Source organism: Patella vulgata, chromosome 8 (genome assembly GCF_932274485.2).
Source record: "Patella vulgata chromosome 8, xgPatVulg1.2, whole genome shotgun sequence".
In the NCBI taxonomy this organism is placed as follows: Eukaryota; Metazoa; Mollusca; class Gastropoda; family Patellidae; genus Patella; species Patella vulgata.
This window is the reverse complement of record NC_065886.2, coordinates 43,232,004-43,257,009: the sequence shown is the minus strand read 5'-3', so window position 1 is coordinate 43,257,009 and position 25,006 is coordinate 43,232,004. Positions and strand designations below refer to the sequence as shown.

The window sequence follows — 25,006 nt, the reverse complement described above, 5'->3', positions numbered from 1 at the left end:
GTCAATTAAATATATCTAGAATAATAGCCGAGAGAGACACGTTATATTTACCAATCAAATCAATATGACGGCCACAAAACTTTTTAAAGGTTTTAATAAGTTTAGTGCGCAAGTATCCTTGTAGTTGAAGCTTAGATGACAAATGCCTCGATCTACTTAAAAAAATCAGAATAAAAGGAACAAGCTCTCGCGTAACGAATTAGCTGAGACACAAACACTCCATAAGCTGGTGATATTGGAATGTTACTACTAATAAATGGAATGTTAACAATCGGAAAGTCAAAGTCATCACGTTTATCGTACAATTTAACACTCAGTTTATGGCAATTGTCATAACATTTATGAACATTTTCAAGACGATCGATTAAGAATTATGGCATGTAGGTAACACACAGACACACAAAAAGAAAATGGGCATGGCTCTGCCCCTGGGGTTGGGCATGCACCCCAATTGATAGGGGTGCAAAGTTTCAAGATGATACGTTAAAAATACAAGAAATAGGCATGACTCTGTCCATGGAGGTCGAGCATGCACCAAAAAAATAGGGATCCTCCTTAGGGTATAAGGAAAAAGTGTATATAGACCCTCTCCCCCTAGGTTGTTAATCAAAAAGTCTTTTCAATATAACCTCCATTTTATTTTGTGTAACAACCTTGTACAGATCTATAGAACATAAAAATATTTTTATTTCTTTTCTTCATTCATCAGTGTGTATCAGGATGCCTGTCTAAATCTGATTTATTGAAAAATGTGTTGCTACATTCTTAACAATTATAAGTTTTCTCTCCATCATGAACTATTCGGACATGCTTCCTTAAAGCACTGTCAACAACAAATATTTTTTTTACAAACATTACATGTATATTGTAGTCTTACTCCAGTTTTGTTATTTTAATTACTACAGACATCACATTCAAATAGTTTTTCTTCAGTATGGATTCTGATGTGACTCTGTAGAGGACCTTTTTGAGAAAATGATTTACCACAAACTTCACATAAATGACCTTTTTCAGAAAATAATTTACTACAAACATCACATTTATAGGGACTATCTCCAGTATGGATTCGCATGTGATTCTGTAAATGACCTTTTTCAGAAAATAATTTACTACAAACATCACATTTATAGGGACTATCTCCAGTATGGATTCGCATGTGATTCTGTAAATGACCTTTTTCAGAAAATAATTTACTACAAATATCACATTTATAGGGACTATCTCCAGTATGAATTCTCGATTCTGGAGAGTACATGTCTGGGTGAATGATTTACTACAAATATCACATTTATAGGGACTATCTCCAGTATGGATTCGCATGTGACGTTGTAGATCACTGCTAATAGTAAATCATTTACTACAAATATCACATTTATAGGGTCTATCTCTGGTATGGATTTGCATGTGATCTTGTAGATGACCTTTTTCTGAATATAATTTACTACAATTTACAAACATCACATTTATATGGTCTATCTCGAGTATGGGTTCTTGTCCGTACTACAATTTTTGTAATAATGATAGTCTCCAGTATGGATTCTCATATGTGTTTCTAGTTTTGAAGGACTAACCCACAATTTACCACAGACATCACACATACATTCTTTATCTCCTGTAGATGATGTTGGGTTTTTTATCTGACATGTTAGGCTGTAAAATAAAAAAAGAGAAATATAGACATATTTATATTTTAGTCTTTCCATACGCATTTTTCAAGATAGGTTGCCAGGCAATGTAACATGTCTACAGCAGCTACATGTGCAATCGACAAGGGTTGTTGCATATTTATTCTTTTGAAGGTAATGGGAGAAATTACAAGACACTGATATAAATTTAAAACAGATCAGATGAAAATATTTGTCGTTAGAGCACTGGTTAGAAATGGTTCCAGTACTCTGATGTCTTGTCCTGCCTTTAATCCCATTTGGAATTTAGCTCCGGTGATATTGTACTTTTTGTGTTCTTCATTTAATCCCATCGCAACCCTTCATAAGAGCATTCAGGAAATTCTCCCCACACGTTCCGAACCATATTTCTCTATGAAATTAGCTATCACGCAATTACCAAATGGGATTTGAGGCAATATGGAAAACATCAGTAGTGGAATAATTATAAATCAACATCTGGTCACTAACACTATTTTATAATAAATAGAGGATATTTGTCGTTTTAGAGTGAATAACATATTTTATTTCATCGAGAAGCAAGAAAACTTATATTTTCTATTTATTTTATGATTTTACAATCATTTTAGGTAAAAACAACATGCACTACTGCTAGCCAGTGGAATAACACTTTTATTTCACTGATAAAACGCGGTATTCCACTACTGATCATAAAATAAAACAGATTAGATGATAAATTTTGTTGTTTGGGCATTGGTTAATTCTGGTTCCACACTAGTAGGTCTACTATGATGTCTTCTGTCTTGCCTCTAATCGCATTTGGAATTTAGTTCCTGAGAAATCTTTCCTTTTATGTGTCCTCCACTAAATCCTATCACAACCCTTCATAAGAGCATTTGGGAATTTTCCCAGAAATATCCCTCCAAAGTTCTGAACCATTATTGTCTATGATTATAATTAAGCTATGATACAATATAAAAAGATATCTCCGTAACTAAATTACAAACAAATGGGTTAAGAGGTAAGCGGAATACATCTGTAGTGGAATAATTCTAAATCTATGTAGGCCACACCTGGTATTTTATACTAATTTTTCTGGGAGGCATACCGGCCGCAACAAGGCCTCGTGTAGGCTACTGCTCTACTGTAATACATTCCTACTGCATTTTCAAACAAGAGTTTTAAGATTTTCTACTAAAATCTAAAGCCTAAAGCAGTGGACACATTAGCCGAATCAATCGGCGCCGAATTTTATTCGGCCGATAGGGTGGACACACTAGCCGAATGCTACGCCCGATTCACCAGTCGATTGCATCACCTTTTCACATCACAGACACATGATTAAACATGGCGGCGTCTATGGCGTCAAACTATCACGTGACTTCTCTATATGAGTGGTGACATTCGGCGAGTGTGAGTGGTGATTGGCTAATGAATTCTACATTCGGCCGAATGCTTCGGCGAAGCGGACACACCACTTCAGGCGAATATAATTCGGGCGAAAAAATATTCATTCGGCTAGTGTGTCCACCGCTTAAGTTAAAGCAGTGGACACATTAGCCGAATCATTCGACCGAATCAATCGGCGTCGAATTTTATTCGGCCGAATGGGTGAACACACTAGCCGAATGCTTCGCCCGATTCAACCTGTCAGTTGCATCACCTTTCACGTCACATGATTAAACATGGCGGCGTCTACGTCTTCAATCTATCACGTGACTTCTCGATATGAGTGGTGATTGGCTAAGGAATTCTATATTCGGCCGAATGCTTCGGCGAAGCGGACACACCAGGCGAATATAATTCGGAGGAATGACAGTGGACACACTAGGCAATTTCGACGCCGATTGATTCGGCCGAATCATTCGGCTAGTGTGTCCACCGCTTAAGAAAAGATGGGTTCCCAGAAAAGTATTTATCGGGTGGTTATTTCCAATAAAAGTATGGCAATTTTGGTATATATGGAAAGTAGAGATATACAATCTTACTAGAAAAATACTGGATTCCCCGAAAAACACTCATGGAGCGTATACAGGACAAAAATGTAAGGGTTCCCCTAATCAACAGCCCGACGATTAGGAACTTCTACACGCGTGCAATGTCAAAGGTCACAAGCGACCATTGAGCGCTTGATGTACAAGTTGATAAACTTTATGAAGAGTTAGACGCACAATACTTTCTGAGATAAAAATGACGGAAAAAGACGCGGGTAGTAGATAATCCGAGAATTTAATTAGGATTCGATATTTGTAATAAATAGTAAGCGATTAAAGACAACATCGTCTTATGTATGCAATGAATTCTCCTCTGACTCCCACGACGTGACGTAAACATGACCTGGTTTGATCGAATTTTATTAGCAGGGCATTCCTTCGCAATTACAATGTTTGAGAAGGATTTGAAGCATAATTGTGACAAATTAATTAGTTTGAATATGTTTTTGGTCCATATATACCATTAAATCACCCAGTTTGTACGCGGGAACCCATCTTTAAGAAAGAAAACTCTTTGCATGAAAATAAAAACTACTCTTTGAATGAAGTGTGAATTTTCTACTAAAATCTAAAGCCTAAGAAAGAAAACTCTTTGCATGAAAATAAAAACTACTCTTTGAAGTGTAAATTTACTTTTTTGCTCCAGTTTTGGTAATCTATTGTTTTCTACTGTCGTTTTTAGACTAGGCCTACTTGCAGCTCAGAAGGAGTTATGGAAAGACAACTCTGAGAATTCTGAGAAAAATATATCTCAAATTAGGCAGACTTGGCTTAGGCATCCATTGGCAAAACAAATTGAAAATGTGAATCTCATTTATTTGAAAATTTATTGTTGAAGATGAATATTCCCAGCCAACCATTATTTAAAACGTCATCTGAGGAGAGTAAAAAAGAGATTGGAGTAAGTGAATTTCAAGTAAGCTTTTCAATCTGTACTTTGAGGACATTTATACTGTGTTTATTCAAGGTGATATGTTAAAAAATACGGCCTGTAGACGAGAAACAAACAAATACAAGAAAAAGGTGTGACTCTGCACATGGGGGTCGGCAAAAAAAATAGGCATCACCCTTATGGTATAAGGAATAAGTGTACAAAGTTTGAAGAAAATCCAGTAAGAATTGCCCCCTGTAGGCGACCCACAAACACACACAGAGACAGGGGCGACAGCATAATATGGACGTATAATAATGTAACCATTCTGCCCGAAACAGTAACGTCTGTGTAAACAATGCACACGCCAATGATTGACGTCGCATGATGTGACGCCATGTGTTGCTGTCAGTCATCTTTTACAGAGATATTAGAAGACTTTCGTAATTCTCTGTGAAACAGATTGGCAAAGAAGGCTAGGCGTTGGGTTTGTCTTGCCAAATTTTTTTTCATCTAACTTTAGCATACTTATTTATGCAAGTGGGAAGTATTTAGATGATTTTTGCATAATGTCAATATCAATATTTTTATTTTTATATAATATTACGGGCTAAAAATTGAATTTTGAGAAAAATATATCTCAAATTAGGCAGACTTGGTTTAGATAAAGATATTATTATTATTAGGCATCCATTGGCAAAACAAATTGAAAATGTGAATCTCATTTATTTGAAAATTTATTGTTGAAGATGAATATTCCCAGCCAACCATTATTTAAAACGTCATCTGAGGAGAATAAAAAAGAGATCGGAGTAAGTGAATTCCAAGTGAGCTTTTCAATCTGTACTTTGAGGACATTTATACTGTGTTTATTCAATGCAGCACTTTTTTTTATTATAACTAAAAAAAACAAACAATAATCTGAACTGAAGAGTCAAGGGATTATATTGTATCAATCCAGGGGTTTTGTTTTTTCAGGTATTGACACAAGCACAAAGATTCTTTTACTCTTCACTCCTGGGTCTCTTCCAAAAATACAGATTCTTCAACTGTTCCAGAAAAGGTACATTATTTTAATGGTCAAATACAGAGTGTATTTTCTGGCTACAAATATGTGCATTGAATTACTAATTTTACACTGTATGCTTTTACCATTGATATTTTTTATCATTATGTGCAATTTTAAAATAAATATAGTTATTCATTGTTGTAGATATTTTTGTTTTCTTGATAATTTCATAACTAGATATATTTGTTTCTTTTTGAGGAGGGGTGAGGATTTTTTTTTCTTGAATAATGTATCATAACATTTAATTATTTATATTTATATGTCTATATTTTTTTGCATATGACTGATGACCTCTAGACATAATTGCCAAAAAGGTTTTATTATATTTGTTAAGAACATATCTATCTATTACTTGTGTGTATATATGTTTCTTTTTAGAAAGAATCCAATTTCCTAATTTTACAAAGTGTGCCTTTAAAGATACATTATGTAAGATTTAGATAAAGAGCTAGCCATTCTTGCTATAATAGTTCGAAAATAGATCATGTAAAATGAATACCGGTAATTTGAAAATTTCATTCAAATTAGGCTAATCTATTGCGAGCGAAGATATTAGCCTTTGAAGGTTTAACAAGATGTGTGCAATAATTTCAACCATCATACTGGTTGTTCGAAGCTAAGTCTCGCTCCTCCATTTAGATTAAATTAAAATATGTGTGAACCGTTCTAATCTATTTAATATCGGAGAAATCTGATGCCATCGAGAGTTGATTATGGCCTGGATAAGTTAATTAATGTCTAATTAATAATTTAGAAAACATTTCAGGCTTAAAGAAAGACCTGCAATAAGCAGATTTAGCTCTTGCATAGTTTAATAAATAATTATATTTTTATTGGTCAACAACTGTTCTTCGCCAACTTTTTTTTTAGATGTATCTGATATATGGCTCCAGGTAAAGACTGCAAAAGTTTCATAACCTTCGGATATGTAGTTGATCCTCCACGACCTCCACTTTCATTTTGACCTTGACCTGGTATGGTCAAAAATGTATTTCAAGGAACTGTGACCTTAAATAAACATTCTCTGTGTATTCATCACATCAAGAAACAGATTGGGTAAATATTTCAATGCTGTGGGATTTCTATGTGGTTGGTTATTGAATGTACATGGTTGACACATGCAGTGAAATAGCCATTTTAGAGACATTTTAAGTATTTGAAAACCCTTTGGCAACGCTAGGTTCAAGTTTCATCAAAATCCGATAAAAATTATGCCTGTAGAGTGTCCACAAACAAATTGTGGAAGGACGGACAGGGACGACAACAATATACATCCACATAAAAATGTGGGCGTATAAAAATTGATGTTATTTTATTTTTTGCAAGGATCTAAATTGGTTTGGGTTGGGGGGTATGATAACTTTAAGTTTTGCATGTTATATTGCTTGCCAGCTTGTCTGCAGTTTCACCTTGGTGGAAGCGGACATAAAATATAACAATTTCACACACACACTTCCTTGCTAGGAACTGAATTAGTTTTTATAGTATGTAACGTTAAAAACAAAGAAACTATAAAATAATGTTTATTTTAATCCATATTTTGTCTTATAATCACAGATTTACATGTATATCAAAATGTATAAATAAAATGAAAAGCAATTATAAACATATACTGTCATAAAATAAGATTCATAATTCACTATTATAAATTTAAAGAAACTTTAACTTCTGATAATTTCATAGTAAAGAACAAGAAAATAAATAAATGACTATTTTAATAATGAACTAATAAGATAATTTTCTTTTCTTGAAAGCCCTTGGCCTTAGGACTATTCCACTTTAAACTACATGTATGTGTGGCAATGCTACATTTTATAGACTTCCCTTGTAACAAAATATATGTAGCCTATTTGTTAACATCTTTCTACTAACAGACCTTTTCTTTTCTAAAAAAATTGCATGTAAACTATACTGAGCAATTAGTCTGGTAACCCTCCACTACCAAATCTTTTTGAAACATGACATTTCCACCTATCCCGATAGTTTTAAATGGAATAGCCCTACATTAATCTGAACTAAACAAATAAGAAAAGAACAACTTTCTTATAACATAATTTCTAATATAACTCCATTTACTGATTACAGTAATAAAATAAATAACAATCAAAATTTGCATCTAAGTCATTTTACTTTTAAGAATAAATGATATTTCATGGCATATAAAGCTACAGGCTTCATGTCCCAAAAATTTACAAAATTATTAAATAAACAGAAACAAAAAATTTATTGGTTTTAATGATCAAGATTACAATCTAAGTAAACTTTTCAGTCCTCACTTTCCTTACATTTAAATAGGGAAAATTGTTATTGAACTTCTGCAGGCCTTTAATTAAAATTGCAGATTCAAAAAATTATAATATAAAGGATGTTGTCATTATATACTTAAGCACAGTCGAGGCCACACAATTTCAATTCTTTGTTTAAAAATTTTGAACTTAAAAGTTTGGAAATCAAAGCTTTTGAGAAGAGCCAGCAAGTACTTCTTGTTGTCAAATTAAATTTTTTTTAATCTAAGAAGCAAAATTTTGAATAGGTGTTGTGAAAGAACAACAATTCGTATTGGTGTATCTTATACTATAAAGAGACCTTCATGAAGAATGAGCTGGCTTGTACCAAAACAATAGAAAAATTATCATTACTATTCTGACTAATAGGGACAAAGATGTTTGAAATCAATAGAAACCAATCTACACCTAAAATGGCCATAAGAATTGATCGATTTGAATAATGTTTTTAAAAAGTACTGTTGATTGTTTAGGGTACTAAACAATAAACGTAAAGATACATTATGTAAGATTTAGATAAAGAGCTGGTCGTTCTTGCTATAATAGTTCAAAAATAGATAATGCAAAATGAATATTGAAAATTTTCATTCAAATTAGTAGTTAAAATCTTGAGCATCTGATGGCATAGTTGATTATGATCTTGTCATGTTCATAAATGTCCCATTAATAATTCATATAACATTTAGCCCTTGAATAATGTATCTTTAACCTTTATTTTAGCAGGTTGGGGCTTTAGCTTAAGCAAAATAAAATGTAATCATTAATACTAACTATTGGAAGTTTAAAGCACAGGATGAGGTATATATATATATATTGCTCTGACAAATGAAAACGAAACAATCTGTTTTCAGGTTGAGGATGGTTGAAGCTCTTTTAATATGATGTACATTAATGCTCTGACAAAAAAGTACAATAAAAACAGCACTTTCCCAAACTGCTATAAGCATGATTCGAGGAAAAGTTTAGCCATTGCAGATTCTTTGGTGAAGCTCTTTTAATATGATGCTCTGACAAAAAATAGTACAATAAAAACAGCTCTTTTTAAGGAAAATTTGAACCCTTGCAGATTCTTTATTTTTGTTTATCTACTATTGAAATAGTTTCCACAATGCAGAACACGAAATACAATTTATTTCGAGTGTAAAGGCAAACTGAAAACGCCAGATGTGATGTTATCAGGATAACTGTCAGTCACTGTTTATAAACAAAACCATGTGCTTGTGGTATAATATAGCCATTCTTTGTAAACATGTGATTGATTTGTCAAGAAAATCATTGAATCAAAGACTACAATAACATGTTCTTATTGCTTTGTTTGTTTACATGACTGACAGTTACTACCATGACATCACAGTCATAAAGTTGATTTGTTACCCAAAGATGAAAAGAGTTGTAATGCGAGTTGAGCATGGGTATAACTATGTTAATACTAGATAATGAATGAAATATGAATAGTTGGCAACAGCTGGACTATTTTAAAATGATATGTGACTGACTGGACTATTTTAAAATAATATGTGACCGACTCTGACTAAACAAGACACACTGGTCAACAGATCACAATATTTAAATTCTATGTTCAGAGAACTTTAAACTGGTATGTGACATTTATCTTAGAAAATAAAATTCAGTTTTGAAGTTGGTATAGAATATATCTATTAATTTGTAGGAATAATCATTTATAATTAATGGAACTAAGCAAGATTCCAGAGTAACAAAAACAACACATTTTATGTATTTCTGATAGTTTAGGTCATTTTTAATGACTGATATGCTGTAAAATCAACATGGGTTAACAAAAAAAAAAAAAAAACGTATCTCAAATAAGTGGTCTGTGACATGTTTCTCATTTATTCAGAGCTGGTCACATATAGTAGAAGCAATCTGTTTTTACAAAGCATCTGGTAACACTTCCCCTTTTCAAAAACAGCTCTTTATAGAATTTCTTTATATATCATCAAATAAATATGAATGAAATGTTATATCACAGATCTATTAGGGAGGTCTCCAGTAAAACTTTGAAATACCCTCGTTAGTTGAGCTAGTTACAATAACTGGTCCCTCACCATCATCACCAATATCAATGGAGTTAACACTGTCTTGGCTGGCTTTAACATAACTTGTTGGTTGAGAGGGATTAAAATTATCCCACGATTTCTGGTTCTCAAAAAAATATATCAGCACTGAACCTGCAAAATAAATATAGCAAAATTAAACTAGATCATGTTACAAAATGGTTGGCTCTCTCCAATAATACAATGATTATCTGATAAACTATATACACAGTGTGGATCACAAGGATTGTCACCTATGCAAGTTTGAGCTTGATCCCATGATTATATTTTACAAGGATGTTCTTCAGTTTCTTCTTACTGCCGATGTGTCTGTTCACTTAGTGTCCACCAAAATCAACCTTGGTCATTTTAGACATTTTAATATACAGGGGGGTCATATGGCTAGGTGGGTAAGACGCTGGCTCGCTATGCTGGAGGTCTGGTGTTCGATCCCTGCATTGGCCGAGAAAGTTCATTCCGATTTTCCGGCATGGTTTCACCTTTTCAGTGATGCAGGATGGAGGACCTGACAAGGACAGCTGTCTAGTCGTTCGGATGGGGCGAAAAACCGAGGTCCCGTGTACACATTGGCGTGCACGTAAAAGATCCCTTGACAGTTGGAATTCGATATAAGAGTATGCCGTAGCGCCGCTGCCCGGGCAAAATTTCCCTCATGGCAAACTGTATGGTGTATGCCAGTCTTCATTAGCCCAGGTTAGGAGCAGAACAGTAGGACGTTAAACCCCATTTCATTTCATTTCAATATACAGTATTTTGATTCCGATAATTCGTCTGCATGCAGGTATCTTTAGTGGGAAATAACGAGAAAACCCACAAGGTTAGACAGACAACTTTCTACTCTTTGTCACAGACAAGCATGAAAGGAAAACAAGGACTAACATTGATCACAGACAAAGATATATAACATGTTAGTCTCAAAATGAGGGGTTCAATAATCCCCCATTCTCTCCTTTTGTCAAATAATGCACATCTTATATAAAATTCAAATCTGTAAATGCTTGAAGAACATGCACAAATAAAAGATGGCATCTTCAGTACATCTTCAAGTGGTAAGTATTCAGTCAATTTTTGTGCTAACTTTTAAGTTGAGTTAAATTTCAAAATTGTGGTCCCGTGTAGAAATTACTAATGAATGTGAAAGACCCCTTGGCATTTGGAATTTGAAACAAAAGTAGCCTGTCAATGCAAAATTCCCATCCAAACACACTGCAAGGCATATATCAGTCTCCATTAGCCCACTTGATGTGGAAAAGTAAGATTTATAACCCAATTCATTTAGAAAAAAAAAACCTAGTCATTAATACCTGAATTAAGTCCTATTGCTAGTAGTCTTGCTCTACAAGCCATACAAACAGGTGTAGCTGAGAAAACTTCTAATTCCTGTGTATTGGGTAAAGTTTGAAATTTACTAGATCCAACTCGCCAACATATACTTCCATCACCTATCAAATATATAAAAGTTTATTTTCATGTCAATCTACTGAGAATATGGAATATTTATGATGTATTGTTTATTCGCTCCTGCTGTTTGCCAAGAAAGTTCCTCCAGATTTTCCTGTCTGGTTTCACATTGCCAGTGGTGCAGAATTGAGGGTCTGTCAAAATAAAGTTCCAGTTGATAAGATGGCACAAGTATACAATTGGCAGAACGTTAGAGATCCCTACAGTTGGAAATCAAATTTAGATTTTGACGTACTGCCGCTGACCAAACAAAATCCCCCTGATAGCACTCATGGGTATTGGGGTGGGGGGGGGGACGGTCATTTTTCCCAGTAAATATCTAAAATTTAGATCCATTTAGTACAATCTCAGCAAATGTAAATATCTTAAGTACTTTACCTAACAAACAAAATATAACATGACCGTCATAATAAATAGCTTTTGTATAGCTAACAGAAAATTTAGCTATATGAATGGGTTTGGAACAATCAGAACCATCTAACGGAATTTTCCATTTAAACAGATTTCCAATAACATCTCCTGATAGTACCTACAATGAAAAAAATATCCGAAAATCTAACTTTAATGTTTTGAAAATTTGAGATTCATAAAGGACAAAATATATACATACAAGAAATCGTGATCTATTTCTAGTTGCACAAGGCTACCTTTTTATAAAGCACAGACCAATCACGTTGATATCACTTTGATAACCTGAGTCGTAGAATATACTTAGTATTGAACTTAGTCAAATTTTTGAAGTAATGAAAGTAAGTTAAATTCATCACTTCAATCAAATTAAGATTGATTTAATGTTTTCAGTCCCTCATTTAGCAAAATCTGTTTACCTCACCATTCCACATAGCAACAGCACTAATACATGATTCTTCATGACCATATAAGGTGGAGGTAACTCTAGTGTCAACAGAATTCGATTCTGAAACCTGCCAGATTGGTTGACCATTTAATATTGATGAATCAGCAGCCACCACAAACCTTCCGCCATAACAACTGTTAACAAAATACATTAACATTACTGTATTGTTAGCATTCAGAAACCTTATTCATAAAAAAAACAAGCCAACAGTGAGGCTGATGTCCCCCGCCGAAATCCCAAAATAAATAGATGACACATATTCATTAATCGCACATTTATTTTTTTTCAAAAGTATCAAGCAATCAAACAAATTATCACCTATACACTAAGTTTGATCACTCTCTATCATATAGAATCAAAGTTATCGATCCTTAGCCTAAGCAGAAAATTCTCATTAACAAACTTAGTCAAGGTAATGATATAACGAATCTATACTCAGAGTTTCATCACTCTCACTTAATTAAAACCAAAGTTATCAACCAATCAGATTGCTTATCTCTGCTGACCGTAAGCAGACAAGCTTTATCATCGAACTCCATCAAGACATTCACCTAATGAATGCCTACACCAAGTATGAACATTCTTCCTCAATTAGAAGGAGAGTTGTGTTCCAAAGTCTCGACCAATCAAATTGCTTATCGCTCTGCTTACCCATAAGCAGAAAATGCTTATTTATGGAACTTACTCAAGGTATTGATGAGATAAACCTATACACTAAGTGTCCCCACTCTCACTTAATTAGAACTAAAGTTATCGTGTCCCAAAGCATCGACCAATCAAATTGCTTATCTCTGCTTACCCTTAGCAGAAAATGCTCATCTTCGAACTCTATCAAGGCATTCACCTAATAAACACCTACACCAAGTTTGAACATTCTAGCTCAATTAGAAGGAGAGTTAATGTGTTCCAAAGTCTCACCCAATCAAATTGCTTATCGCTCTGCTTACCCATAAGCAGAAAATGCTTATTATCGAACTTAGTCAAGGTATTGATGTAATAAAACTATACACCAAGTTTCATCACTCTCACTTAATTAGAACTCAAGTTATCGTGTCCCAAAGCATCAACCAATCAAATTGCTTATCACTGCTTACCCTAAGCAGAAAATGCTCATCTTCGAACTCCATCAAGGCATTGACCTAATAAACACCTACACCAAGTTTGAACATTCTAGCCCAATTAGAACAAGGCATTGACCTAATCAACACATACACCAAGTTTGAACATTCTAGCCCAATTAGGAAGAGAGTTATCGTGTCCCAAAGCATCGACCAATCAAATTGCTTATCTCTGCTTACCCTAAGCGGAAAATGCTCATCTTCGAACTCCATCAAGGCATTGACCTAATAAACACATACACCAAGTTTGAACATTCTAGCTCAATTAGGAAGAGAGTTATTGTGTCCCAAAAAGTGTGACGGACAGACAGACGGACAGACAGACAGACAGACGGACGAACCCATTTTAATAGTCCCCTGCTTTCTTCGAAAGGCGGGGGACAATAAAGGCACTAAATCTGTTTCAATTAACGATGGGTCTATGAGATCTGTATGACCTTGTTTAAAAGCTGGAATGATCAAGCAGGGTAGCCACAGTGGCTCAGTAAGTAGGACATTCGCTCGTTAAACTGGAGGTAATTTGTTTGATCCTTATGTTGACCTACAGGATTTTCCGGCATGGTTCCCCCTTCTCAGTGGTGCAGGATGGAGGGCCCGGCAAGGCTCGTTGTATAGTTGTCTGGATGGGATGGAAAAATGAAGTTCCGTGTACATATTGACGTGCGCGTAAAAGATACCTTGCCTTGGAATTTGAAATAAGAGTAGGCCCTATAATGCAGCTGTCCCGGGAAAATTTCCTTCACAGCACACTGTATGACATATATTAAAACCAGGGACATTCTAATCATCTGTCCACATGCTGTCTCTCCTTATAAAATCTATACAAATAAAATATTTTTACAAACCTGACAGCATTAACCGATCCACTATAATGAACAAATCGTTGAACTGCATTAGTTAATGGATTATTAACATGAATTCCTACATCTCTTGATACTGATATAACTTTATATCCTAATACCCAATCATCTATATCTCGCATATTCTCTACTATAAAAAAACCAGATAAAAAGTTTAAAAATTATTACACATATCTCAGAACAACATCTCATTTTGCCTAATCCATGTTAAAATGTAATCAATGTAACATTTAATAAAGAAAAAAACCCAACAAAATATCAACTATATCGTTCCTTATGGATCTTGTGTGAAACTGTTTCATAGAGTCTCAGAAATAAAAGTCACTCAACCTATGTATTTTAAACACCAATATATAGGGGAATGATGTATTTACCTTGTCTGAAAATTTCAGCTCAAAATATTGAGTCATTTGGACGTGGCATATTTACCTGTATTGAGAACATCTACTGCAAGGCATATATCAGTCTCCATTAGCCCACTTGATGTGGAAAAGTAAGATTTATAACCCAATTCATTTAGAAAAAAAAAACCTAGTCATTAATACCTGAATTAAGTCCTATTGCTAGTAGTCTTGCTCTACAAGCCATACAAACAGGTGTAGCTGAGAAAACTTCTAATTCCTGTGTATTGGGTAAAGTTTGAAATTTACTAGATCCAACTCGCCAACATATACTTCCATCACCTATCAAATATATAAAAGTTTATTTTCATGTCAATCTACTGAGAATATGGAATATTTATGATGTATTGTTTATTCGCTCCTGCTGTTTGCCAAGAAAGTTCCTCCAGATTTTCCTGTCTGGTTTCACATTGCCAGTGGTGCAGAATTGAGGGTCTGTCAAAATAAAGTTCCAGTTGATAAGATGGCACAAGTATACAATTGGCAGAACGTTAGAGATCCCTACAGTTGGAAATCAAATTTAGATTTTGACGTACTGCCGCTGACCAAACAAAATCCCCCTGATAGCACTCATGGGTATTGGGGTGGGGGGGGGGACGGTCATTTTTCCCAGTAAATATCTAAAATTTAGATCCATTTAGTACAATCTCAGCAAATGTAAATATCTTAAGTACTTTACCTAACAAACAAAATATAACATGACCGTCATAATAAATAGCTTTTGTATAGCTAACAGAAAATTTAGCTATATGAATGGGTTTGGAACAATCAGAACCATCTAACGGAATTTTCCATTTAAACAGATTTCCAATAACATCTCCTGATAGTACCTACAATGAAAAAAATATCCGAAAATCTAACTTTAATGTTTTGAAAATTTGAGATTCATAAAGGACAAAATATATACATACAAGAAATCGTGATCTATTTCTAGTTGCACAAGGCTACCTTTTTATAAAGCACAGACCAATCACGTTGATATCACTTTGATAACCTGAGTCGTAGAATATACTTAGTATTGAACTTAGTCAAATTTTTGAAGTAATGAAAGTAAGTTAAATTCATCACTTCAATCAAATTAAGATTGATTTAATGTTTTCAGTCCCTCATTTAGCAAAATCTGTTTACCTCACCATTCCACATAGCAACAGCACTAATACATGATTCTTCATGACCATATAAGGTGGAGGTAACTCTAGTGTCAACAGAATTCGATTCTGAAACCTGCCAGATTGGTTGACCATTTAATATTGATGAATCAGCAGCCACCACAAACCTTCCGCCATAACAACTGTTAACAAAATACATTAACATTACTGTATTGTTAGCATTCAGAAACCTTATTCATAAAAAAAACAAGCCAACAGTGAGGCTGATGTCCCCCGCCGAAATCCCAAAATAAATAGATGACACATATTCATTAATCGCACATTTATTTTTTTTCAAAAGTATCAAGCAATCAAACAAATTATCACCTATACACTAAGTTTGATCACTCTCTATCATATAGAATCAAAGTTATCGATCCTTAGCCTAAGCAGAAAATTCTCATTAACAAACTTAGTCAAGGTAATGATATAACGAATCTATACTCAGAGTTTCATCACTCTCACTTAATTAAAACCAAAGTTATCAACCAATCAGATTGCTTATCTCTGCTGACCGTAAGCAGACAAGCTTTATCATCGAACTCCATCAAGACATTCACCTAATGAATGCCTACACCAAGTATGAACATTCTTCCTCAATTAGAAGGAGAGTTGTGTTCCAAAGTCTCGACCAATCAAATTGCTTATCGCTCTGCTTACCCATAAGCAGAAAATGCTTATTTATGGAACTTACTCAAGGTATTGATGAGATAAACCTATACACTAAGTGTCCCCACTCTCACTTAATTAGAACTAAAGTTATCGTGTCCCAAAGCATCGACCAATCAAATTGCTTATCTCTGCTTACCCTTAGCAGAAAATGCTCATCTTCGAACTCTATCAAGGCATTCACCTAATAAACACCTACACCAAGTTTGAACATTCTAGCTCAATTAGAAGGAGAGTTAATGTGTTCCAAAGTCTCACCCAATCAAATTGCTTATCGCTCTGCTTACCCATAAGCAGAAAATGCTTATTATCGAACTTAGTCAAGGTATTGATGTAATAAAACTATACACCAAGTTTCATCACTCTCACTTAATTAGAACTCAAGTTATCGTGTCCCAAAGCATCAACCAATCAAATTGCTTATCACTGCTTACCCTAAGCAGAAAATGCTCATCTTCGAACTCCATCAAGGCATTGACCTAATAAACACCTACACCAAGTTTGAACATTCTAGCCCAATTAGAACAAGGCATTGACCTAATCAACACATACACCAAGTTTGAACATTCTAGCCCAATTAGGAAGAGAGTTATCGTGTCCCAAAGCATCGACCAATCAAATTGCTTATCTCTGCTTACCCTAAGCGGAAAATGCTCATCTTCGAACTCCATCAAGGCATTGACCTAATAAACACATACACCAAGTTTGAACATTCTAGCTCAATTAGGAAGAGAGTTATTGTGTCCCAAAAAGTGTGACGGACAGACAGACGGACAGACAGACAGACAGACGGACGAACCCATTTTAATAGTCCCCTGCTTTCTTCGAAAGGCGGGGGACAATAAAGGCACTAAATCTGTTTCAATTAACGATGGGTCTATGAGATCTGTATGACCTTGTTTAAAAGCTGGAATGATCAAGCAGGGTAGCCACAGTGGCTCAGTAAGTAGGACATTCGCTCGTTAAACTGGAGGTAATTTGTTTGATCCTTATGTTGACCTACAGGATTTTCCGGCATGGTTCCCCCTTCTCAGTGGTGCAGGATGGAGGGCCCGGCAAGGCTCGTTGTATAGTTGTCTGGATGGGATGGAAAAATGAAGTTCCGTGTACATATTGACGTGCGCGTAAAAGATACCTTGCCTTGGAATTTGAAATAAGAGTAGGCCCTATAATGCAGCTGTCCCGGGAAAATTTCCTTCACAGCACACTGTATGACATATATTAAAACCAGGGACATTCTAATCATCTGTCCACATGCTGTCTCTCCTTATAAAATCTATACAAATAAAATATTTTTACAAACCTGACAGCATTAACCGATCCACTATAATGAACAAATCGTTGAACTGCATTAGTTAATGGATTATTAACATGAATTCCTACATCTCTTGATACTGATATAACTTTATATCCTAATACCCAATCATCTATATCTCGCATATTCTCTACTATAAAAAAACCAGATAAAAAGTTTAAAAATTATTACACATATCTCAGAACAACATCTCATTTTGCCTAATCCATGTTAAAATGTAATCAATGTAACATTTAATAAAGAAAAAAACCCAACAAAATATCAACTATATCGTTCCTTATGGATCTTGTGTGAAACTGTTTCATAGAGTCTCAGAAATAAAAGTCACTCAACCTATGTATTTTAAACACCAATATATAGGGGAATGATGTATTTACCTTGTCTGAAAATTTCAGCTCAAAATATTGAGTCATTTGGACGTGGCATATTTACCTGTATTGAGAACATCTACTGCTGTCACATGACTTCTATGTTTGGTTAAAAATTTAAAATAACCTTGACCCTGATCATCAGTATCCCACAATACAACACTACCATCTGTATGGCCAGATACAAGAATATTATCTAAATAAAGTGTAAAATGAAATCTTTCGTTATCAAGGATCTTAATAATACGCCTGAATCTTTAATCAGGATAAACTATTCTTGTATATATTTTTCTTTTTTTGAGTAATCTAGACTAAATTGTGGTGTGAGACTATGAAATTTAAAATATATCTAATTAATTACAGATAGCTATTCACAGCCCTATAACCAGTTACTAGTTTTGATCAATCAGTCTTATAGTCTTATACATCTATGTTGAATCAAGCAAAGTTATTTCCCCTCTATCATACAAATTCAAGTGCACATATTGACATTTAGGTATTCCACTATCCAATGGTATTGCAAATCTCAAGACAGAAGTGGCTCGTTACCTTTGAATTCTTCAAATCATGACTAATCATGAAATACATTAATGGATTCAAAATAATTAAAGTAGAACCCGAAGACCTGAAGTCCTACGTATGCTAGACTGATATCATTTAACTCTCAGGACTGGAGCCACAGTGACTCATTGGATAACGTGTTCGGTCCGAACCTGGAGTTGGACAATATAGGTCCTCAGGATTTTAAAGCCTGGTTTTCATTGGAAAACATGTTCGGTCTGAACCTGCAGTTGGACAATATAGGTTCGCATTTTAAAGCCTGGTTTTCATGAAAAACAGCGTTCTTGTGTACACTTTGGCTTGCACATAAAAGAACCCTTAACAGATGGAATTCGAAAAATAGTAGACGGAAACACCACCACTGTCCAGGTAACATTTTCCCGATTGGTGCAAAAGGAAAAGTAGGATGTTAAACCTCATTTCGTTTCATTTATGTTAGGATAAATTTCATTCCAATAGATGAAACAAGTGAAACGGAGATAATAACTTATATCATGCCTACCATTATGGATTTTTGTATTTTGTTAGATCTATTTCACATCTATTGCCCAGTACTAACCTTTTAATCGTAATGATGTACAAGCACTTAACTGTGTTGTAAACATAACCTGGGTTGTCTTGGGTTGATAATCTCTTATCAATGACATCCTTTCATAATCCAAATATATCTCTTTCCAGAATGTCCAGTGTAAATTGGTACTTTCTTTTATTTCTCTGTTATTCATTAATTCTGTAATACCTGACAATAAAAAAACCCCAAGATAATGTATATCTTAAAGCCACTGATCAACATTTGAATTATCTTTAAATACGATTAAATCCATGCAACCCGAGGGATTATCTATCATTCATATTTTGAATTTGTTATCTTATTTAAATAATCAATTTGAGTCCCTGATTACTTTATTGCTTGGAAATGTCATATTTAAAATTAATCATCAGTTACACAACAGTGTCTGTCACATTTCTACACATATAGTCATGACACTGTCACTCCTCATATGTTCAGAAATAAATACCTGCACATTGGACATGAGGTAATATTAACATACCGTACCTGTAAGCTGAACCAAGATATTTCTAGGGATATCATTTAAACAACATTGTTTCCATATCTGAACAGTTGTTTCCAGACTCTCCACAATTTCAAGCCAGAGTTTACAAACTTTCTGAACATTCAACAAAGAAAATCCATCCAGTCTACTGATGATATGAAACTGTAATTCCTTAGGTAGATGTAATAATTCCATATTTGTGTGTCTCTATGGAAAGAAATAACATAAACATTACATGCAATTAAAATACTATCACTAAAGTATCAGAGTACAATATTGTTTGTTTTATATATTTTTGTTTGCTTTTACACCATATTGTAAACTTCTATCTTCTGACAGTCGAGACAGTTCCATCTATATCAACTAGTCATACTATAACTCAAAATGTGTGTGTGTGTGAAATAGGTTTGCTTAATGTTTTTTTCCACTCCATGGTACACAAGATACCTAAAACCTAATCATGTGCTTGGGTATTAAACTCCACAAAATCATACTGCATTATTGTAACAAGCATACTCCAAAATGCTTACATGGGCCTACAGAGTAGCCTATTGCAAAATCCCTATACATGGAAAGACAGTATTTTTCATAGATCAGCCATGTCTAATTTATTGTATGCAGGCCTATGCATACACTGTTATTTGTCGTATAAGCCCATTAACCTTATTTTAAGGTTTTTAAGGTCCATGATAAAACCAAACTAAAATCTAAGTGTATCATCGTATGAGAAATAAATGTCTAAAATCACTAATATCATAGACATGTCATTTAATACATGTGAATTAAAAGCTCAAATTGATATGTGTGGCAGTGACTGAATTATACTATAATATAGGCTACATATAACAAGGACAATGTCTCTGGTCTGTGTAACTGTAAGTGTCAAGTAAAAAAGGAAAATATCTTCAACCCAACTGATTGTGAATGTGTCGCTAAAATAACAACAGTAATTATTATTTTCACCTTGCATTTTGATTGGTGGGGAGAGATCATGGGGCTCATAGTCATGTCTTTTTTTAGATACTGTTACGGCTAAAAATAGGACAATCAGTGAACTCACTCTTTTTATGTCAACAAAAATAATGAAATATAATGAAGAAACAATAAAATTCTAATAACTTAAAGTTATACAAATACGTGAAGTAAATAAAGTATTTACATTTACGATTCACCGCAGAGTTATGCTAATTCAAATTTATTTAATGTCACACCAGAACACCGCTCCTATTTACAAGAATAATAATAATTCAATTGTAAACATTTTATTTTGCCCCCTTGACGCGGACATTTTGTAGGCCATTTGTACCTCTGGCAGTGAAGAGCCTTGATAGGAAGCAGACCACTACTATTTTCAATTTCATTATGGAGATAGGTCTACTCTTGTCATGGTTCATGATGTTCACACTATATCTATGTTGTACTACATCATCATTTATATCTTCACATTCGTTAGGACGTTACTGTTGAAAACATTACAAAAACTAAGATATCTAGAGTGGTGCTTCATGACAGACAAAGAGAGAGAGAGAGAGAGAGAGAGAGAGAGAGGTGGCGTTTAACGTCACTCGACACAAACTAGGTCATTTCGGGACTAACAGATGGTTCAATTTTATTTCAATAGTTCAATTGCGCGTAGCGGTCTTTAGCAGTGGGAGGAATCCGGAGGACCCGGAGAAAACCACGAGGTTGGACAGGCGAACCTACTCCTTGTCACATACAACCGGGGATTCGAAACCACGCCAGTTGACTCAATGACAGGCCTTATGATACAGCACGCACGTGCTAACCACCCCCCCCCCACAAAGAGAGAGAGAGAGAGAGAGAGAGAGAGAGAGAGAGAGAGGGAGGCTTAACGTCCACTTGACACAAAGTAGGTATATAATTTCGGGACTAACATATAGTTCAATTTTATTTCAATAATTCGCTTGCGCGTATGGGACTTTAGCAGTGGGAGGAAACCGTGGGACCGGGAGAAAACCCACGAAGTGGGACAGGCGACCTAGTTACTCCTTGTTACGTAAAACTGGGGAATCGAAACTACGCCACTTGACTCAATGACAGACCGTATGATACAGCGCACACTTGTTATCCATTCGGCCATCCAACCCCCTGACCGACAAAAGAGAGATATGTCATAGACCAGGTATGTATATTATACACATCATATCCAAAGTTTAACAGATTTCATAAAAATAAAACAAATAACAAAATTACTGAAAATTTAAATTTATGACAACGGGATGAAATACCAACAAGGGGAATAGCTTACACTGGATAAATTATAAACCGACAAACCAAAAAAATAAAGTGTAATTACATGTAACTGACATAAAAGAATTCAGTTCAATTGATTGCGCTCGATTCCATTATAGGATCACTCTCTCCCCCACCCCCACCAAATCCTCTGTGGTCTTATACTATCTCATCACTATCATATTGACATATGACATAAACGAATTCAGTTCAATTGATTGCACTCGATTTCATTATAGCATCATTCTCCCCCCCCCCCACTCCTCTGTGGTCTTATACTATCTCATCACTATCATATTTATCCACGGTTATAGTAAACCTCCAAGATAATAAGTAGTACCAGTGCGTGGGGCGACAGTCTGTACACATTTTCTGTTAACTCTCACAGAACAGGCGGAATTGACAGGCAGGTCTCAAGATTCTGTCCCAAATTGACTCCCATTTCTGATCCTCTCGTTCACAAGAATTTGCTCCCAGCAATGACCTCAAAATTTTCCAATTTTCTCAAAATGAAAACCCTCCCACAGTGAAACTTCTCCCCTCAACCCCGATTCATTTTGCTCAGTGTTATTGTCACTTCTCTAAGGTTGATAAAGATCAATAACAGTCTTAATATGACATGAACTATATGTCAACTTGAATTAAACTGCTTTTTGGCGGGATAACGATCGTCGAACAGCTATAGGCAATACGATCTATGTTCTATAGGGGTGCTCAGACAGTGTTATTGTCTATCTTTTTGACATTTATTGTGGGGTGGGATTGTGAATTGCGCCCTAGATTTGGACCCCCCCCCCCCCATTCCCAGCTTCTGGATTCGTTACTGGGTATTTTGTTGCAAATCGCCCTGTTTAACCCTGGTGGAATTAAAAGAGGATGGGGCCTATCTAAATTGGAAATGTTTATTTTACGGTTGTTGGTGCTAAATGGTGTGTAAACGACAGAAATACGATCACCATATGTTTCTTCTATCGGTCTAATAACATTTTTTTTTACCAGGAACAATATAATTAATATTAGGATTTTGTTACGACGCCTTGACAGTTACCAAAACAGAACAGATAGCAGAGCTGACGGCACAGGTGATATTCGGTAAGATCAATTCTATTAAGCTGCACTACGATCAAATTGTATATATATTCCATCGAAAGTCACAGTCTTATTATATTTTTTAGAACTTCGAATTTGTCTAATGGTTTGGATTGTCCGTACATGGTTTTATTTTATTTAAAGTTGTGTCAGGGAGTTGTACAGGAAATAATTGAAATGGGGGTACAGTTCTGCACCGACTGGAAAATGTGATATTTTAGGATGTTTGGGGTAAATCTATGGACCGCTACGGCCTACTCTTATTTCGAATTCCAACTGCCAGAGATTCTTTTACGTGCACGTCAATGTGTTTAGTTTAAACATAGTTTATTGTACTAGAACATAAATAAAGTACAAACGGATTGGGACAAAAGTTACGAAAACTATTTAAACTAGAATCACCCCAAAGAAGTATATTTAAGGTTATGGTGCTGATTTTCCGTAAAGAATCGAAAAGTTCATTTCTTTCGATATCAAACAAGTTACATTCCATAAGATGTGCTTTGCGTTTTCGGATGACGCGCCACAAGAACATTTAGGATTTTCAATTAAATTTATCCGAAATAGATCTGAGTTGAGGGAACTGCACCCATGACGAAGTTTTGTGTGTAAAATACTCAATTTTCTATTACCGCCCGCATAATAATTTGGAGCCTTTATTATCTCGAATCTCTCAGAAATTTTTTTTTAAAGCTTTGATATTTTCTATTTTCTTTGTTGAAGAATCCAAAAACTTCCAGTCTCGAATTGTTGACGGAAAGAACGAATTTTAATATAATGATGTTCTACAGAAGGGTGGGGAAATATGGTCACTATTTCTTAAGTTATATCTAAGTGTATTGCTTTCAAAGGCATGAATAATATCTAGTAAGTATTGGGGTGCGTTATTGTTTAAAATTTTATGTAGGGTGGTAAGATGTCTTATACTCCGGCGTTCAGAAAGCCTGTTCCAACCAGATTCATAATAAAGCGCTGCTCGGCTACAAAATTTTGGAAGTCCAGTGACTATTCTCGCGGGCTCTAATTGATTTTTTTCGAGTTTTCTGCTCGGTGTTTGGCTCCTCCCTTGTCAGACCCCTTTCTGCACCACTGACAACGGGGAACCACGCCGAAAAATCCAGATGAACTTTTAATTCTCTGCTAAAACTGGGATCTCCAGGTTAGCGAACTAAGGTCTAAATCACTGAGCCAATGTGGCCCCCGAGGAGTATAGGAATAACAGTATTTCGGTGTTGGAATTAACATAAATTATTTGGAATAAAAAATGGGACCGTTTGGCTCAGTGATTCCCGTTAATCGTGACCGCGACTCAAAAATTGTTCGGGCATTATTTATTGCTATTTATATTTCAGTTGAGCTCGGAGGACATATGGGCTGATTTCTCGAAGCATGTGGACAACGTAGCTATGTCTTGATTCTGTTGTGATAAGAAATGGCCAATAATTATGGTATCGTATTCACTGATGAGCTGGTTAAAACAATCGAAGTGGAAATGTGTTTAAAAAAAATGTCGCATAATAAATAGATATTTTCCAATAATGACATATGGATACTTCAAAATACAGTGACATTGAATCACACAGGAATATGTGGGACTATATGTCGATAACCACCAAATTGATAGTGTATGGATATGTCTTCAGATATGTGCATAGATTCTCATAAATCTTGAAATACTAGTTTAAGGGGTAAATAAAATGAGTACGGCGTTGCAGTTTTAAAACAAATTTCTTCGACATTATTGATAATAATGATTATGAAAATAGAAGATATTTTAAAGAATTTGGCGATCGTTTAGTTCCCCTTTAAGATTCTATAACTATAAACAATTGCTGATTGGCAAATATCCATTATGACGTACACGGTAGATATATAGACTACAGAGACACCTACTATTAATCTGACCAATGTTATCGTCATTAATCATTTACTC

At 34.9% G+C, this 25,006-nt stretch overlaps 1 protein-coding gene and 3 long non-coding RNA genes across 5 annotated transcripts; 1 reads left to right on the top strand and 3 right to left on the bottom strand.

Annotated features, from left to right (window-relative positions):
* Positions 1–1,417: 1,417 nt before the first annotated feature.
* Positions 1,418–2,926, bottom strand: LOC126829700 (uncharacterized). The gene is made up of 2 exons (XR_007683500.2): positions 2,699–2,926; positions 1,418–1,650 (listed from the first exon to the last, which is right to left on the bottom strand). It is a non-coding gene; the product is annotated as an uncharacterized LOC126829700 (long non-coding RNA).
* Positions 2,927–4,307: 1,381 nt separating this feature from the next.
* LOC126830159 (uncharacterized) lies at positions 4,308–6,533 on the top strand. Of its 2 annotated transcripts, none has more exons than XR_007683745.2 (3): positions 4,308–4,520; positions 5,469–5,553; positions 6,430–6,533. It is a non-coding gene; the product is annotated as an uncharacterized LOC126830159 (long non-coding RNA). The 2 variants fall into 2 exon arrangements; XR_008788941.1 differs by lacking the exon at positions 4,308–4,520 and adding an exon at positions 5,173–5,302.
* Positions 6,534–7,069: 536 nt separating this feature from the next.
* Positions 7,070–14,659, bottom strand: LOC130014088 (uncharacterized). The gene is made up of 6 exons (XR_008789061.1): positions 14,644–14,659; positions 14,200–14,344; positions 12,208–12,370; positions 11,759–11,909; positions 11,224–11,361; positions 7,070–10,033 (listed from the first exon to the last, which is right to left on the bottom strand). It is a non-coding gene; the product is annotated as an uncharacterized LOC130014088 (long non-coding RNA).
* An 86-nt stretch (positions 14,660–14,745) lies between these two features.
* Positions 14,746–21,029, bottom strand: LOC126829782 (uncharacterized). Its single transcript, XM_050559910.2, has 8 exons — positions 20,891–21,029; positions 19,734–19,938; positions 19,236–19,415; positions 18,180–18,311; positions 17,736–17,880; positions 15,744–15,906; positions 15,295–15,445; positions 14,746–14,897 (listed from the first exon to the last, which is right to left on the bottom strand). The coding sequence occupies exons 2-8, from the start codon at positions 19,924–19,926 to the stop codon at positions 14,746–14,748; spliced, it is 1,116 nt and encodes a 371-aa protein (XP_050415867.2). The 5' UTR covers positions 19,927–19,938; positions 20,891–21,029.
* Between the last annotated feature and the right edge of the window lie 3,977 nt (positions 21,030–25,006).

Coding starts and splice junctions, on each gene's coding strand:
- LOC126829782 (XM_050559910.2), bottom strand. CDS start 19,926: ATGGAATTATTACATCTACCTAAGGAATTACAGTTTCATATCATCAGT. Junction 17,881..18,179: donor AGTAGATGTTCTCAATACAG/GTAAATATGCCA, acceptor GTTTTTTTATAG/TAGAGAATATGCGAGATATA. Junction 15,907..17,735: donor GGATCGGTTAATGCTGTCAG/GTTTGTAAAAAT, acceptor TTTTGTTAACAG/TTGTTATGGCGGAAGGTTTG.